This window comes from Pocillopora damicornis, chromosome 2 (assembly GCF_964200805.1).
Source record: "Pocillopora damicornis chromosome 2, jaPocDami1.2, whole genome shotgun sequence".
NCBI classification, from domain to species: domain Eukaryota; kingdom Metazoa; phylum Cnidaria; class Anthozoa; order Scleractinia; family Pocilloporidae; genus Pocillopora; species Pocillopora damicornis.
Window position 1 is genome coordinate 34,979,218 of NC_142671.1, and position 16,094 is coordinate 34,995,311.

A 16,094-nucleotide genomic window follows, 5' to 3' on the forward strand; every position below is an offset into this window, starting at 1 on the left:
TTCATTCGCAACACCTTGGTCGTTCTGTGGGCGCGAAGTCAGTTCTTCTCTTACAGTTAATAATTGCCAGGCGGATCTCAGATCCGCCTCAGCCTCATTTGCATAAATTCTTTTGGTGAGCAAAGCTCGTCATGATATTGCAAATATTCAATTGTGAAGTTCAACAATAGAACATTATTAAATTACCTAAAGTCTTCCAAAGACTGTTTGTAAAATATTTTGATGACATTTCGACGTCGCTTCATGTCATTATCAAGTCAAGTGTAAAAATGACGAGTGAAAGTATTTAAAGTAATAAAAAATTTATTAAGAGAATGATTTTGTCTCCATGGGTATACTTCCCAACTGTAAAATAACATCGAGTCGCATTTGATTAGTCTTTCGCTACACTTTTCCAAGAGAAGATTTGGAGAAACACTCGATGCAAAGTTCAACGCTGTAAATTAAAATATACCAAATATTCTAAAAACTGTTTGGAAAAAAATTTTGACAAAGTTTCGACGTTGCTTCACGTCATTCTCAATTCAAGGGGGAAAATGAGAAGTGTAGATATCTAAGGTCATTAAAACACTGTTTGTTACTGCCATAAAAGCGGAAATAAAAATGTGATTATATTTTATAAAAATCTCACTGAATTATCTTTAATGGGTTATAGTAAAATTATTTGAAAACCAAAGACGTTGAGAGATCTCGAGGAAAGAGAGACGGGAGAGGCAATAAGATCGTGGCGAATGAAAACAGTATTGAGTAGAACAATGGTCCAGCAGGTGTGTTCTTAAACTTTTCAGATTTCCTGGCCGTCTTCGACAAAACAAAAATTTGAAGTTACCAACTTTGCGTGGTGTGAGTAAGGTAGACCGCCGGAGAATTATTCACCTTTCAATTTGGAACTCATAGCTTCTCACACATGATATCATGAGTTAAGTAGAAGTCTGGCGCCCTTGACGGAGACGGTAAAGATTCGCGTAATTTTTTAAGAACATAAAATCATCTTTTAATGGACGTTTTCCTAGGCGTTGCCGTCCTGACAATTCAAGTTTCCAGGTAAATTGAAACTAGGTTACGGAATCTTCATGTACGTTTTTCTGCTATGGAGATTCTTCCGATTTTGGTTATGAACTCAGGGTATCTGCTCCTCCGTGAGAAGGGCGACATATTTTCCGTGTACCATGAAACGTTTAGTGAGGAACAATAAAAAAAAGCTTTATGTAATGTTCACGTTCATAGCAGTTGATGGTTGTTTCTAGATTCTCCCTGGTTGTTCTAAAACGACAGTTATTTCAACGCTTCATACTTCTGATATAAGGTCTATACAGGGGTTCAGTCAATGCTGGGAATGGAAGTTCCATATTAGTTGAAATAGTTGAAGCAAGATTTTCCCGCTTCCTTCTCAAATGTAGTGCTATGATAACAAATTATTTCCTATATCAGCAAGGTACTCAATTTGGTGCCCAAAGACTTTCTCAATTAGGGTTTGGCAGATTTCCGTCCCACATTTTCGGGCAAAAGGCTATATCCCAGTCAATTCTTCACCTCGATAAATTTGGGAACGTTTAAGCGGGAGACAAGCTATGGTTCTCGGGTGTAGCCCTGATATCGTTCGGTTTTTTCCTTTTTAGTAAATTTCCCACCGACACAAAAATACGCCTCTCGATCCCTAAGAAAGATTTCTAATACTTTTACTACCCCTCTGATCTTGCTTGGTTCTGGAAACGCTCCTTTTATTCTTTTCTATGGATGATCATCACACGGTAGAAAACTTATGAGTCACGTAAGTAGGTTCTGTGGAACGTCACCTTCGTGTTTGCTAGTTTTAAAGTCGTTTTAAAGTCTTGAGCGATCAACTTTATACAATAACTTTTTCTACTCAATAGTTTATTGAACACTTCCTTTTTATCGCGTGCGCACGTGTCCTGATATTACGTCAAGAGTATCCGTCGATAAGTATCACGAATGCACGCTTGTCGTAATCATAGCGTGATTCGTCGAGCGTCCTTCCTGAGTATTTACTCTATGTCTCACAAACATGGTGTAGAAAATGACTATTCCTGATGTCTCAGAATGAGGCGTAATGAACGCGAGGAAGATAAAGTCACTTGACAGTGAAGCTAAAGGGGGCATCTTCGTCGGAGATGATTTTCCGGCGTTAAGGCTCGCTCAGGCAGATCTTCTGTCCGACCACAATAGACGGAGAACCAAAACAGTTTCTTGTTGTTGTGGTCCTTAAAACTTTTGCATCAATCCGCCCCGTAAAGCTAAAATGCACCACCTTTACAACTCAAAACGTCACAGATTTCCTACGAAAAGATCCCGTCTTCTTTATCAGTCCTTCTTTCATCTTCGACAACGAAGAAGGCTGGTTCCGTTTATCGTTAGAGCCGATTTTTTCATGCCGTAAGTACTGTCTGACCGATCCTGAGAGCATCTCCGACACCTCTTTGTATCCGTCGCTTGAAGCAACGGAAATTTCGTAAAACGGACATTCAAGTTCTTGAGACAAATCGCTGCCTTCTGTCTCATCCACCTCTCGAAAATGTTCTAAATCTCTTTTTGTACCAATAAGAATTATCATCACCGAATTTCCGTTTGTTTTTCGTCTCCGGATGTGTCTTCCAATACGAGCAGCTTCGTGGAAACTCGAGCGATCGGTGATGGAGTATAGTACGAGGAATATGTCTCCACGAGTGAGGCAATTGTTCAACTTTACTTCTGAATTCTGCAAAGTAGGAAAAAAAAGCTGATAAGGTATTGAAATTCGGGAGATATCACTTTTTGTTGACTAAGAGTGGGAGGATCTTACGCCAAGCCTGTCAAGCTTAAGACTACCTCTCTGGTTTACATCTGGCGCTCCAGTTCACTTTGATTTATACACGAAACGTTGTATTTTTATTTCACCTTTAAGTGTGCATTTGATTTAAGCAAACTTTTTAAAAATTTTGAAAATGATTTTTCAGACTGCAGCTCAGATGCCTCTGCCTGTCTGTTGCTCATACTATTCAAATGAAGCAAATTGATAATGCATCTAGAGTCATTAGAAATTAATCGAGAAAATGATTAATTCCAACGGCAGTAATAAGTTAAAACAACCTGATAAAAGAAAACGTTTCACTTATTTATTTGTTTGCATAACAAATTCCGTTGTTTTAGTTCTTCACTGCTCCACCAAAGTAACTCTTTGTTATTATTACTTTTTTTCAATTCATAATTGGTTCAGGACTGGATAATTCAAACTGAGTTGTTAGTAATGAAAAGTTTCCCGATAGTTTACCTCTCCAGCCGTATCCATTAAATCAACATAGATGAAGTCATTATCCACTTCCATGTGGTGTCTCCATGTTGATTCTGAAGTTGAAATATGATGAGAAGGATATTATTTGAGCCCAATGAGTTATCCAGTGTATCAGATAGGCTCGATTATATTGAGATAGACAGTGTATCAGTGTATCGGTGTACAGTGTATCAGATAGGCTCGGGAATGTGAACCCGCGCTCCTCCCCTCGGGGTGGAGCGAAGACCGGACACGAGGGAGATCGAGCCTATCTACCATAGCGCTTTTTGATTGAATGACTAAAAGCAAATCAGACCAATCTCAATGGCCGATCAGAAGAAAAGAAATAACTTTAAGAGCCAATACGAACTACAGGTGAAACAACCATTCTGCCCGCTAAAGCGCGGGAAAACGCGGGCGACCAAAGTCGTGATCGGTTTTAGTTTTGCATCTGATTTGTTAAGAAAGTGGTGCAAGTTTTTCTGGACCAATAGCGGACATATTTGCGTGATTATTGAGAAGTAAACAGAAATTGCAATCATGACACTGCTGGAATACCCTTACTTAACCAAAATTATTCCGTTCAAAAAAATGTTGCCTTTTGTTTTGTTTAAACAAAGTTTCATCAAAATGACTCGAAAATTCAACGAATGGAAATAAATCAGTTCTACCTACCTAACGTTTGGTCATATTCTGTGATAAACCTTCTTGTAAGAAAACGGACAATGAGAGCTGCAAAGTAACCAATAGAAAAGAATAAATCAGACAAGCTTGTAAAAAGCAGCTAAGATGAAATAAGAAAATCAATTAACTTAGCAATATGAAGTAGCCTCAGATGCACTTTCAATACAGCTCGAAAAAGTGAATGGACTCTTTAGAGTTTGAAGAATGGTTGAACATTAGGAAAGTTCACTTCAACACGAATTTCAAAGATCCAATAGTTGCTAACTTGACAAAATACGAGGCCGACAAACCGACTAGTTTAATAAAACTCTGCAAACTTCATAAAAAGCTTTGGATCAAATTTTCATAAGCTGTATATTTTTTCCTTGACCATTTTGCTGCACGATCCATAATGGATCCCTTTGAAGACAATTATTTTAATTTGGAATGAGGCACTTTTACTGATTTCCCAGCCAGCGTTTCATATCTTATTACCGTCAAGATTAAACATTTAGGTGAGGTATAGTGTTTTGTCTACAGAATAAATTTCTCCAAAATATTTTGATCAACTCTTACAGGTTCAATGAACTGAATATAATAGAGTTGTTTTGCTCATGTCGACATTCTCGGCTTGTAAAAACTAGGGAAATTTTTTCTGGCCCTTGTCATGTTAATTTCTTTTTTTTCGCAGTTAATTTGTCAATTTGACCCGAACATAAATGTTCAATCAAAATTTGAGAAAACGTTGTGATTGGAAAATGTGATTTTGAAAACATAGTTTTGTTTTCTTGATGACGCATATTGAGCCAAAATTCGGACTTAGAAACGATCGCAAAGTTAATGTTATCTTTTCATCTTTATAAACTTCCGGCCACAAAGTTTGTTTTGGCCCATCAATTCAGTTGTTACGTAACAAATAGATAGTCAGTAAATACGAAAATTGTTAATTAACACGAAGGCACTACCGAACAGTAACTGTTATTTGAAGATAAGATCAAACGGCTCGCAAGAAATATTGCTGAAGTGATTTTTCGTCACTAGCGTGGGATAAAGGAAGAAGTATGAGTTTCTCTCATCAAGGATTCAAAAGCCAGATCTTTGAAATCCGCGGTTGAATGCTCTTTCATCGAGCTACAGAGAATTCGTTGGAGAGTCAGGCCATGTTCGACAGCGGAGCAAAAATTTTCCTTTATCTCCTATTGAATCATGTTGGTTGCATTTTAATTGAGCATGTTTCCCTAGAGTTGCTTGACTGCATTTCAGGTCAAAAGATTTAGACGATTGATTGATTTAGACTGGTTGTTGATGATTCGGTTTAAATTGAACGGGAGCAAACAAACCTTTAGTTTCAAAAATATACGCCGATAGAGTTTATGTTCTTGGGTGGGCATAAATGTGTTCTGGGTTTGGCTCTGGGCCATTTTATCCTGAGCCGGTAGGTAGGTGGTAAACTGACCCTGAGAAGGACTGAAAACATATTCATGCCCAAGAATAAAACTTCATCGCTATCAATATCACTATGTAGGGCATTGCGCATATAAAAACCGCAAAAGAAAGAAAAAAAAAATTGACGACAAAACAGCCCGAGCAATCAATCACGCGAACACGCGAGCGGGCTAAAATACACTTTAGCCCACTAAAATCTCTATTTTAGCTCGTAAAATGCGCAGCAATGCTCTTCAAAGTAATAATAATATTGATTAATGTAGATAAATAAGGCTTCACTGAGGCACTATTTATTTCAATTAATCTCATGAAGAAAGAAAACATAAACAAAAAAACGATCATCGCTAATAAAACGGTTTCGTATTATAAACGCGTGCATTATTGCACCTTAGCAAATGAAAATAGCGATCAATTTTAATTACGGTGAATATTGCAAAATCCAATTACAGGCACTTAAGAAGCTTAAATATTTATTTTGGAGTAACCTTAGAGAAGAGCTAACGCGATGGAGAAAAAAAATCTATTAGCGCATAAACTTTAATCTGGAAATTACTCAGTTGATAGCATAACAAAACCCAGGTCGAAATCTGAGATTTTTGCAGGCCACAATGTGTTAATGGAGAGCGAACTATACCGAAAGCACAATTAAGAAAATTGAAACACTTGAACTTTCAAGTGCGTATTGCTTTTTATAGTAAAAAGTCGAAATGAAGCTCGATAAAAAAATCACACTTACTGATAAGATAGTGGCAGTTAACATTCCTGCCAAGTGATAAAAAACAGTATGGCACGTTCACAGAAGTTGTTGCATATAACCAGCTCACCTGACTTTCCTACACCGTCCTGTCCGAGAACTACCACTCGTGCAGCCTTGAAATTGGGTTGATGGCTCGTTTTCCGTTTGCGCATGATTCAGGCTTTTCCAAAATGATAAACAACGGGTTAGGCGTGAAATCTGAAAATGGAAATGGCGGAAACGAAGTTTAACTTTGCAATGTCAATCAATATTTAGGGGAAAGATACAGTCAGGTTTTAAAAGTCAGGATTAGGAACGTTTAGATCGATTTAAGCCTCTTACAGTTAAAGATCTTTATTGCTACTTGAATCTTGAGAGGGCTCTTGGAAAACAACAGTGTGTTCTTATCGGTTTGACCCTCACATTTCTAATTCAGTTCTTGTAATTCATTGCGTTGCTTTGCGTTCAGTCATAATCATTTCATAAAAGTTAAGTCAAAAACGCTGAGAGCTTTTTGGTAATCTCAGAGTCACATATTACGCTTCTTGGCTATCAGTCTCTGAAAGTCCGCACATTATAAACAGTCAGTTGTACTAAATGGACGGCATTTAAGAACTATGGTTGAAAAGACTTCTTGACACTAATATGCTTACAGTGATTCATCTATCTGAATGAAATAACGAGTACCTCAAATTCTAAGAAGATTCTTTACCTGCATCCAAGCAATGCAAACTTAATTTAGCAGGCCAGACGATCTGAGAGGCTCATGAACGCTAAATGTTGTGGCAAATTAAACACTTGGGCCTTCACTCAAAACACTTACAACTCATCATCGGTTTGAAACAATTCGGGGATGCCTATTGGCTGATAGCATTCACCCCAGGCAAATCGAGGACTTCAAAGTGCTCGGATGGAATGTTTGTCGCGCAAACATAAGATTGGACGTAATTCTATCAGTATTGAGTTGCACTGTTTGTATTCTTGGACTCCAGACCAGTTGACAAAATGAGTATTCTTAAAAAAGCAACATGAAAACTTTTAACATAATCTTTCTTGTTGCTTTTTAGTTTGTGTCACTTGAGTTTGATAGGAGCACCATCTCTCTGAATAACTATTGCAATTAGCGGCTCTACTTAAGGATCAAAGATCTTGATTATAAATGGAAAAGTAATTATTTGTGGTTTCGCTCGAGTGAACTTTCGTCAATCCTGACCAATTACGTATGATTCGATAAAGTCGAGAAAAGTCTACTCGCTCTAAGTTAACCTGGCAAGCGAAGAGGTGTATGAATTAAAAGGACCTCAGATGAGGGGTAGTCTGTGGAGACTCTATAACCACTCCTGATTGCCTCACGTATTACGTTTTATCTTGTTGCATGTGGATTTCCATATCACACTCGCTACTTCAGATCCTCCTAACTGTATGTAGGGTGGCTCGACCTCTCTCAGCATGGCTTCCATTATCCATTGGCCGAATCAATTTTAAGAACGTTTTATAACAATGGAAATATAACTTATCATTTCTGTTTAATGATGACCCCTTAAGGCAGAAATAAATTGGATCAGGAAAGTTCATGAAACACCTCTGCGCAATGGTCCGAAAAAATTAGCCTTACTAAGCTGCATAGATAAGTATTGATTTCAATTGCAGGTCAACGGAGAGAAATTAGATCAATCACTCAGTGACTCATCTCTCTAAGCCTCTAAGTTTCATTTAAAACACACCGCGTGGGCGAAGAGAAAGCAAAGCTGAAGCCATCGGAGCAAGTTGAACTGAAGCTTGCATTAATTCTGTTTTAATAAATCTAGCTCACAAAATTATATTTCGGGAGCCATTAAGCGTGTAACCCCAACAAAGCAACTCTTAAAACGCCTTCAATGGCAACCCTTTTCACACCATGTGTTTTCCAGTATTGAAGCTAAGAAGCACTTGAGAAAGTTCCCAGAAGGTTAATATACTTGAAGTATAATTGGTTTGCTCCTTTTGTCGTATCAGAGACAATGAAAGAAATATATTTTATGCTCTAAAAGGTTTCGGTTTCATCAGTCTCCAAGTTTCTGGCTTGAGACAACTGGAGAGTATCATTAAGTTCCATGTGATACGTTATTTATAACTCTTTATGTTGAGTTACATTTGACGGCTGGAGAGGTATTTAAAAAGATGAGTGCAGATTGATAAACAACTCACGTGTAAAAGCCCAAAGGATATTATGAATTAGTTGTGTTTGTTTGTTTTTTTTCCGGCGTGATGATATAAATGAAATTTCTGGCTTGACACAGCACCAAAAGACTAATTTTGTACCAGTGCTCTAGTCTAGATAAAATTGTTCATTAATTAGCTATAAATCACACTTAAATGAATAACATAATCAATATGTCGAAAATGTCATTTTTGTTTCAACGAAGAAGACATGAAGCCTTACATGTGTGCATCTTAATGCTGATGTCGTCCGGCTAAATGATTCATAAGCCGTCTTCTTTTGAATGTGCTCAAGACTCTTCCATACTAACAAGCAGTGATTCTAGTCATTTAATTTGTTTGCCTCTCCTGAGTCTCTTTCCAAAAATCGTGAAAAGCTGAACTTACATATCTTAAGTCTCTGTTGTCGACTTGAGCCGTGAAAATATTCTTTTTTATTCAAAAGTATCGAGAACTTAGGCTGTTTTCAACTGTTTAGTAACAGCGAAGTTCTCTTCTGCAAACAACTATGAAAAAAGATGAAAAGAGAGATTTTCTGGCGTGACTACATCTCTTTTCTGGGATACAACTTTAACACGAACCGGTTACCCGCTAATGTAATATTTTCCGATGTTTGGAAAAGCACTAAATGCGCGTGTCAACTTTTTTGTCTCAAAAACTGTCTGAAGCAAATATTTCTCAACTCTGTGTAATTTCTGAGAAAATTTCCACTCGTGCCCAACGAAGATTTTGACCTGGTAAACCGATAAGATGCATTATTTGTTCTTTTCAAAAAATGGCTAATACGATGCAATTATTCTTTCACCAAAAGAGGATCGATTTTTTCAGGATCTTGCTGGGGTAGTCATTTGAATTATCAGAATTTTCTCGTTACGTTATTCCTCGTGAGATTTGGATTTTATCCCAAAAATTCAGCAGTGCTAATTAATCCTGAGGTAAAGATATGCACAGCATCTTCAAATTATCCAGTAAGCATAATTCCTGTAGAAGCAATTTGTCCTCATTCACTCTCGAAAGCGAAAGCCTAGTGTGATTAACTGTAGTTGATAGCTGCACCAGAAGAAACCGAGAATTTTAGTCATCAGCTTGAACTAACAGAGAGGAGAGAAAATGCCCTTGTCTAGGTATGATTTTTTCCATTTCTTTCTAAGAACTCAGTATGAAGTAAAACTAATGCTATCGATTGCATTGCGACATATATACATACTCCGTTTGAAATGAAGAATAAAGAAAGGTTAAGCACGAAATCTTTGTGCGCTCGTCACTCGACGTCCCCTTTTTGAATTTGCTTAGTGAGCGTAAAGCCTAAATCGTAAGTAGTTGGTGCAAAGCTTTTATTAGGAAAAAATGAATACAAAAACTTAAAATTTACGAATGCTTTTTGCGGCTGTTGAGAGAGAGAGTTAGAATCATTTCGTTGATAACCTTGAGCTTTGGAAGCATACACACATCAGAACTTTGAGACAAAGGCAAAATCCAAAATAAAGAAAAAACACGAAGTTAAAACTTATCGATCATATGCCTGGTAGCTTACTCGTCTATCACTCGTCCTCTCTCTTCGTTGACCGCCAATGACGAATACACGACACAAAGGCGGCGAGAAGGTGCACAAATTCACCGAGCCTAACAATCGGATTGTTAGCGTGAACAGGGCCTAAACACTGTAGATCTTCAAAACTGTCAGATGCAGTATGAAGACTGTAGTGTCTGTCGTCTCTCGAGGCGTTCTTAATAGGGTTGAATACATTCAAGCAGTTCGACATTTGACCCAGATCTGAGCTAATAAGGCAAAGAAAAAATTATCTAGACATGGATACCTCAAACAGATGGTTATCTATGGTCTGCCTAAAATACATCCGATGCATGTTAAAGGACTTCTTTAGAATTGCATTTTTTTAGTGGAATTATTCAAGAGAATATATATTTTGTATAGTCTCTTGAATTATCTTATGTCTTTAAATATTTTCAGCTCAAGTGTGGTAGATTTTTTATTCTTTTATAGCAACGTTTCTCAGCCCAAAATTTTGCGAATCTTTTTTAGAGATAAATTTTGATAGAATAACAAGAAGACGAAGGGATTTAAAAGTGCACAATCTCTCTGAACGTATGTGTTAAGCCTCGCTGGGAAACTATTAGCGCTGAATTTGCCGTCTTAAAGAAAAGTGATAATAATTTTATAGTGATAAAAAAATTAGGAAAAATTGATTTGGGGGATTGTATCATAATTTTGCGCATTTAAGTTCCACGATTTTAGTGCTGCTTTTGTATTTTCGGTCAGAATCTTCGTTGACTTCTTCTAGATTTCCGGCGTAATTACGACTCACATTCTTCACATCAATGACAGTTTCAAATTGACAAGGACTTCAAACTTGCAGAAGTTACAGACATATGATATACCCTTACATTAAAAATTTCAACCTGCTACCGGACTAAACCGCACGGATTTTAAGCTTAAAACAAAATGAATAAAAACGATATTGTTATATAAAGTTCAGTGACTAATAGCACGCGCCATGCATTTGCTAGTTCTACACCGCTTGGAATTTCATGCGAGCGCCACGCCAATTACTCTGCTGTTGAATGTAAGTCATTGTTTGACAGAAACGTACGTAAAGAATGCAACCTCTAATAATTTCCTTTATTTAGGGAACAGGTGAAGTTATTTTATTCTCACTTGGAGGTCATTCTGCTAAGATTCTTTGCTCTGATAAAGCGCTATTTTATTGGAAAAATGAGCCGGCACCTTTTGACTAAGGCGCAGCAATTTTTCATCAACGTTATCTGACAAGGGAGCAGATGAAGATTAGAAGTTCATGAGAAAATAACAAAAATCCTAAAAAAAGTTCTAATTAACTAAAATATTTGCTCCTCAGTGAGACGAAACATGTATGTTCAAGATAAAATTTTCAGTGATGAGTTATGATGTAGTATGCCATTAACCCTTTCATTCCCAAGATCCCCCAGTATTGCTAATTCTTCGCTCTAGCTGGTATACAGTTTATGGCGAATCAGTTACAAGAATTTGGTGTTAAGTCAAGATAACAACTTAAAGTATTCACTTTACTTGTTTGCAAGACATTGTATGGATATCGTGGGGATAAGTTTAATATCTCTCACTACTGAGAGTAACAGGGTTAAGGTATTATGGAGAACTTGGCTTAGGAATATCGCTTCCTCGTATGAGCCTCCACAAAAAGTCCATCATTCGATGTCAAAGCCTTGTTTCTACCGTATCGACTTAAGATTTTGCAATCTCCTCTCGCGGTTATTCACAAGCTTGTTTACAAAGCATTCCATGTAAATGATTGCAATCGTTTTTTCTAAAGCTGCTAATATTAAATTTACTTTCTCACAGACAAACAGACGCTTGTCAAAGGCAGCCACATAAATCATTTCTATTCACTTCATTCCAAAGTGAAATAAGAGACAGATACCACTTTTTCGTTGGACTAACACAAGAAACAAAAAATATTTCTGTTTCAAAAAAGGAACACTAAACAACAACAACAACAAATTTCAGCTCTCTAGAAAAAAAACATTCGCTGCTTTTTGATTAAACGATATTATCACACCAAGCGTTCTTTGTTGCATTTTTCCTCAAAATAAAGACGCATTCAAAATGCCTCAAAGGTTATGGATCATGAAATAGCTTCAGATTTAAACAAGAAAATTTGAACTTTGATCCAGAAGGGGCGGTCTGTAGCAGAAATAATAAAAAAAAAAGCAGTGAAGAGATGTGTTTCTGTGTTCCTTAATTTTCCTCGACGGCATCAGAAAAATGCGATTTTTTATGGCACTTACAAAAGGGCACTTCTAGAAGCTGTCCTCTGTTTGTACCAGTATATTTTACCGAGAAAGGCCAATTTTTAGGTGTCAATCACCAACTAAAGATTTACCCGCAAAAAATGTCAGAATCTGCGTGGATTTCGTTTGAAATTGTAATCAATGTCGCAAGTCGAAAGAGATTTGAATAATCTGGCGGTAATTCCGATCCTGTCCAGCGTAATAACTTAAAGTGCAGTCAATCGAAAATTAGTCATTATCAATAACATTCGAATCACACTTGCATAAATCATCTTCGTGAACGGCTCGTGAAGAAAAATTGATTAGTCTTAAGATTTCACGTATATTCAGTTGTATCCGGTTGAGTTGCGAATATCATCGATCATTTTTGGTTACCTCTAGAACAATTCTTTTTTTTTATTACATCGTCGAAAACTGCTAGATTACTAGATCTAACTGGATTTTCGAAGCAAGCTGACCTTGATAGAGATGAAAAATGAAAAAAGGAAAAAAATGGAGATGAAAAATTTGCCCAGAGAAAGGATCGACGGCCTAAATCAGTTGGATTAGAAAAAAAGTAAACTAAGACTTCAGTTGCTTCGTGTGATTTGTTTAGGACTCGTAAAATAAGCTGACTATTTCATTTTGTTTTGCTTTTTGGTTTATTGTTGTTTTCTCTATTGAAGCAACTGCATAATTTTCAGAAAATGTTGGATCATGGTGGTGTCGAGGAGCAAGTGTTGTGCTTCTGTTCTGCTGTCTTGGTGCTAGCTTCTCTGAGAAATTGAATACGCCAACAAAGCAACAAAGGATTTGATATGCATTCATTAAGGAAACAGCGCAGCGGAATGAAAAAACAGACGACACATTATTATACCACTCAGGATAAGTGGCTACGATGGCGTTTTAAGAACATGCCTCTACCTGAACATTACTGCATAACGTCCTGTTTGTGAAATTTTTAAGTGCCAAGTTATCGTTCTTAACCATAAGCTTCTCTATTACGGTTTTTTAACTTAATCCCTCTCTCTTGAGCTGAAAGTGGCATAAGAGTTGAACTCTTAGTGGCTCTAAAACAGTTCTCACATTTATAACTTACACTTACAAGACTTACCCGCGACCGAAAAGAAGGTTCTCCAGTTTATCCTAAAAGCTTGATATTCACATCGAGTCTTTGTCTTTTAAACACCCATTCTATTTTTGCCCGTGGTAGTCTGTTCCGGCAGACAGTTAAACAGGAAAGAAAGCCTTAGCGCGCTTCCGGATCAAGAGAGTAAATCGCATCCTGGTGTTAATTGCTGCTGACGGATATGAATCGGTGTTTCTCGCACGCAATCTCCTAAAAGAGGACTGGGAGGGGAGGGGGGGGGGAAGGACCTTCCCAGTAATGGACTAGAGGGATGTGCCGCTGGATAGAATCGCATTTTCACGACTGGACATATAATGGGGTTGTATTTTTGGAGTAACACATTTTTCAGGATCTTAGGGTTAGAAAAGTCTGGCCAGTTAGGATTCAAAATAAACAAGATTCGCGGTTAAAAACTTGTTACCGTTTCACCAAAAGTGGTTAAAATTGGCTCTATGATTGGCCAAAGAATAGACTCCAGTGGGGTAGGGGCTCTGTGAGGGTAGCGGCACATACCCGGTAATGATTGATCCAGGTACTCCCCACCCCCCTAGAATCTTTCTTTGAAAAGCTTACGACAATGACAAAGTTCACAGAGAAGTAACCACGCTTTTTGTGAAGAGACGAAGTTTACCGGAAAGATATATTTCCTAAACAATTTGCATGGTGCTGTCATATTCCTACGATATACAACTATTTGATACGTATTCGCAGTTTTCAGCCTTTTTGCTCTTTTGACCTCTCACGTCGGCTATTCTTACTGCTCTTTCTTGTTAAATAAACACGAAACATTTGATTCGAGGGTGTATTCTGGCGTGAAAACGGAAATGTGAGTCCTCTGATAACAAGGATGTTCATTTTGGCCTCCGTTTTTTCATTTTCCTTTAGACAGCTGCTTCAGGGTCATTAAACGTTTTGATAGATGGCACTTAAGTGCGTCTACCTCGTTTGTAAGTGTCTTTGTTTTTTCGAATAGTCATCATTTGTTTTTAAAGCGATGACAGGTTTTTTTAAAGATGCACACTTCCTATGAAATAAATAGTTTTCGTTTTCTACGAAAGTTGATCTAAGAACTCAAGACATGTAACTGATAGGAATGGTAGCGTTTCATTTGCAGACGTTAGTTCACCAAACACACTCATATAAGGTGTCTGGTCATTATTAGGGAATGGAGAGTTAGGGGAATTTTGTTAGGGAAATTTACCCGATCTCCCCGTAAGGATTTGTAACATTCGTGTGATTCCCCTCATTGGGAGTTAATTGGCTGTCAATTTCCTGTATAACTCCTCTTTACATTCTGTTTTCGACGACCGATCCCATCTTCGTCCCCCCTGAAAACCATGCGACCGAGCCCCCCTCCCCTCCCGAAAGTCCTTCGATTCCTCCTCTTCGTTAAATTATGCCGACTAGTCCAAAGAGGGCTAACGTTTTTTTTCTTCTATAAAATATCTTTTCAACACGCCTTCATCAGTTTTATGGAATAAAGTATACAACATGTGGTTTCTAAATTAATTTTTAGTGATTGTCAAAGCATCTAATAATTTTTTTGTTTTTTTTCCTCACTGAGCACGTTGGCGATTACAGCTCGCGTGTGTTTAAAGACTCGGAAAGGAATGTTGTTGAAATATAATTTACACCTGTAAAGTTTAAATTTAAACCTTGTTCGATCGTTACGCTGAATTCTCCTGAAGCTTGCGTAGTGGACTTCTTTTAGCTCAATAATTTAAAATAATTTTTACATTATTATTTGTGGTTTTTGGATCAGCGCCTCTTTCCAATTGCTCTTTCCAATCGCGTGAGCCCTGACTGTAATTTAAAACACGACGAGGTGATTACGCACATATTTAATATAGATGAAGTTTGATAATAAACTGAATAATTAAATTATCATCAATCTCCCAATCGACAAGACACCACTGGTTCTTAGTGGACAATAAAATAGAGGGCTTTTGCTGTGGCTGTAGATGACATATTGATACGAGCTTGCGTCTTGTTTGAACACAAGCACGGCATATATGGTTGCACCGGAACACTGAAATCTGTTTTAGAAACAAGTCATTATTCATCGTCAGGGGTGGGGAAGGAGGGCTCGGAGTTGTGTCACAAAATAATTTACCTGATCCCCCAAAAGGTTCTTTCATATTCCCATGATCTCCCTTCATTGGCAGTTAATTGCATATAGTCCGTCTTTAAACTCTGTTAACGAAGACTAATCTCCCCTCTGCCACCCCTAAAAATCATATGATCCCCACAAATTCACCGACCTCTCCCCCCCGAAGATAAATAACCCTAACCCTAACTTCATACTACAAATTTTTCTGCGAATTCGTATCTTAAACCCTTGTTTAAGATATTGATATTCTATGGGCAATTCAATGTATTTTTAATCGTCTCTCCGAGAGTAGAGACAGCGAGTCAGTGATCTCTTTAATGCTATTTCCAGATCTACCGTCAAAAGCTTAGAGCAGGTCTTGCCAATTGTTTCTGAACCTTCCAGTGTAAAATTTTTTAGCTCTTAGCGCTCTTTTAGTACTTTCTAATGGTGAGGAGACGACAACTGCACAGCAGTTGAAAACTTCAAATAAAAAAGCTTTGTGTCCTGGGAGCACAAGGTGTTAATGCATTGTCCGTTTGCAAAGAGGGGCTTGTCAGGTCGCATGCGTTTTACTTCCCATGACAAAGAAACCAAAGAACCTTGAATAGTCCCTTTTTTCACAGAAAAGAAGTCATGGCGACATGAGGAACATTTTACCATAGAAAAACGAGCTTTCTAAATTTACCTTGAGCTGTTTGTGGATTTCTCTCTGATTTTAAAAGCAGCTGGTAAAGTAATTTCTCTCTTAGCACCTTCAAAACAACATTTACTCATTTAC

At 37.6% G+C, this 16,094-nt stretch overlaps 1 protein-coding gene across 5 annotated transcripts; it reads right to left on the reverse strand.

The window, feature by feature from the left end:
* Positions 1-1,700: 1,700 nt before the first annotated feature.
* LOC113686356 (ras-related and estrogen-regulated growth inhibitor) lies at positions 1,701-16,094 on the reverse strand. Of its 5 annotated transcripts, none has more exons than XM_089195929.1 (5): positions 16,002-16,094; positions 6,202-6,332; positions 3,944-4,000; positions 3,269-3,342; positions 1,701-2,716 (listed from the first exon to the last, which is right to left on the reverse strand). In XM_089195929.1, the coding sequence occupies exons 2-5, from the start codon at positions 6,284-6,286 to the stop codon at positions 2,279-2,281; spliced, it is 654 nt and encodes a 217-aa protein (XP_089052055.1). In that variant the 5' UTR covers positions 6,287-6,332; positions 16,002-16,094; the 3' UTR covers positions 1,701-2,278. The 5 variants fall into 5 exon arrangements, with proteins under 5 accessions (XP_089052055.1, XP_089052056.1, XP_027059769.1 ...); XM_089195930.1 differs by lacking the exon at positions 16,002-16,094 and adding an exon at positions 9,847-10,088; XM_027203968.2 differs by lacking the exon at positions 16,002-16,094 and adding an exon at positions 6,826-7,222.

Coding starts and splice junctions, on each gene's coding strand:
- LOC113686356 (XM_089195929.1), bottom strand. CDS start 6,286: ATGCGCAAACGGAAAACGAGCCATCAACCCAATTTCAAGGCTGCACGA. Junction 3,343..3,943: donor AGAATATGACCAAACGTTAG/GTAGGTAGAACT, acceptor TTTCAACTTCAG/AATCAACATGGAGACACCAC. Junction 2,717..3,268: donor TAATGGATACGGCTGGAGAG/GTAAACTATCGG, acceptor CCTACTTTGCAG/AATTCAGAAGTAAAGTTGAA.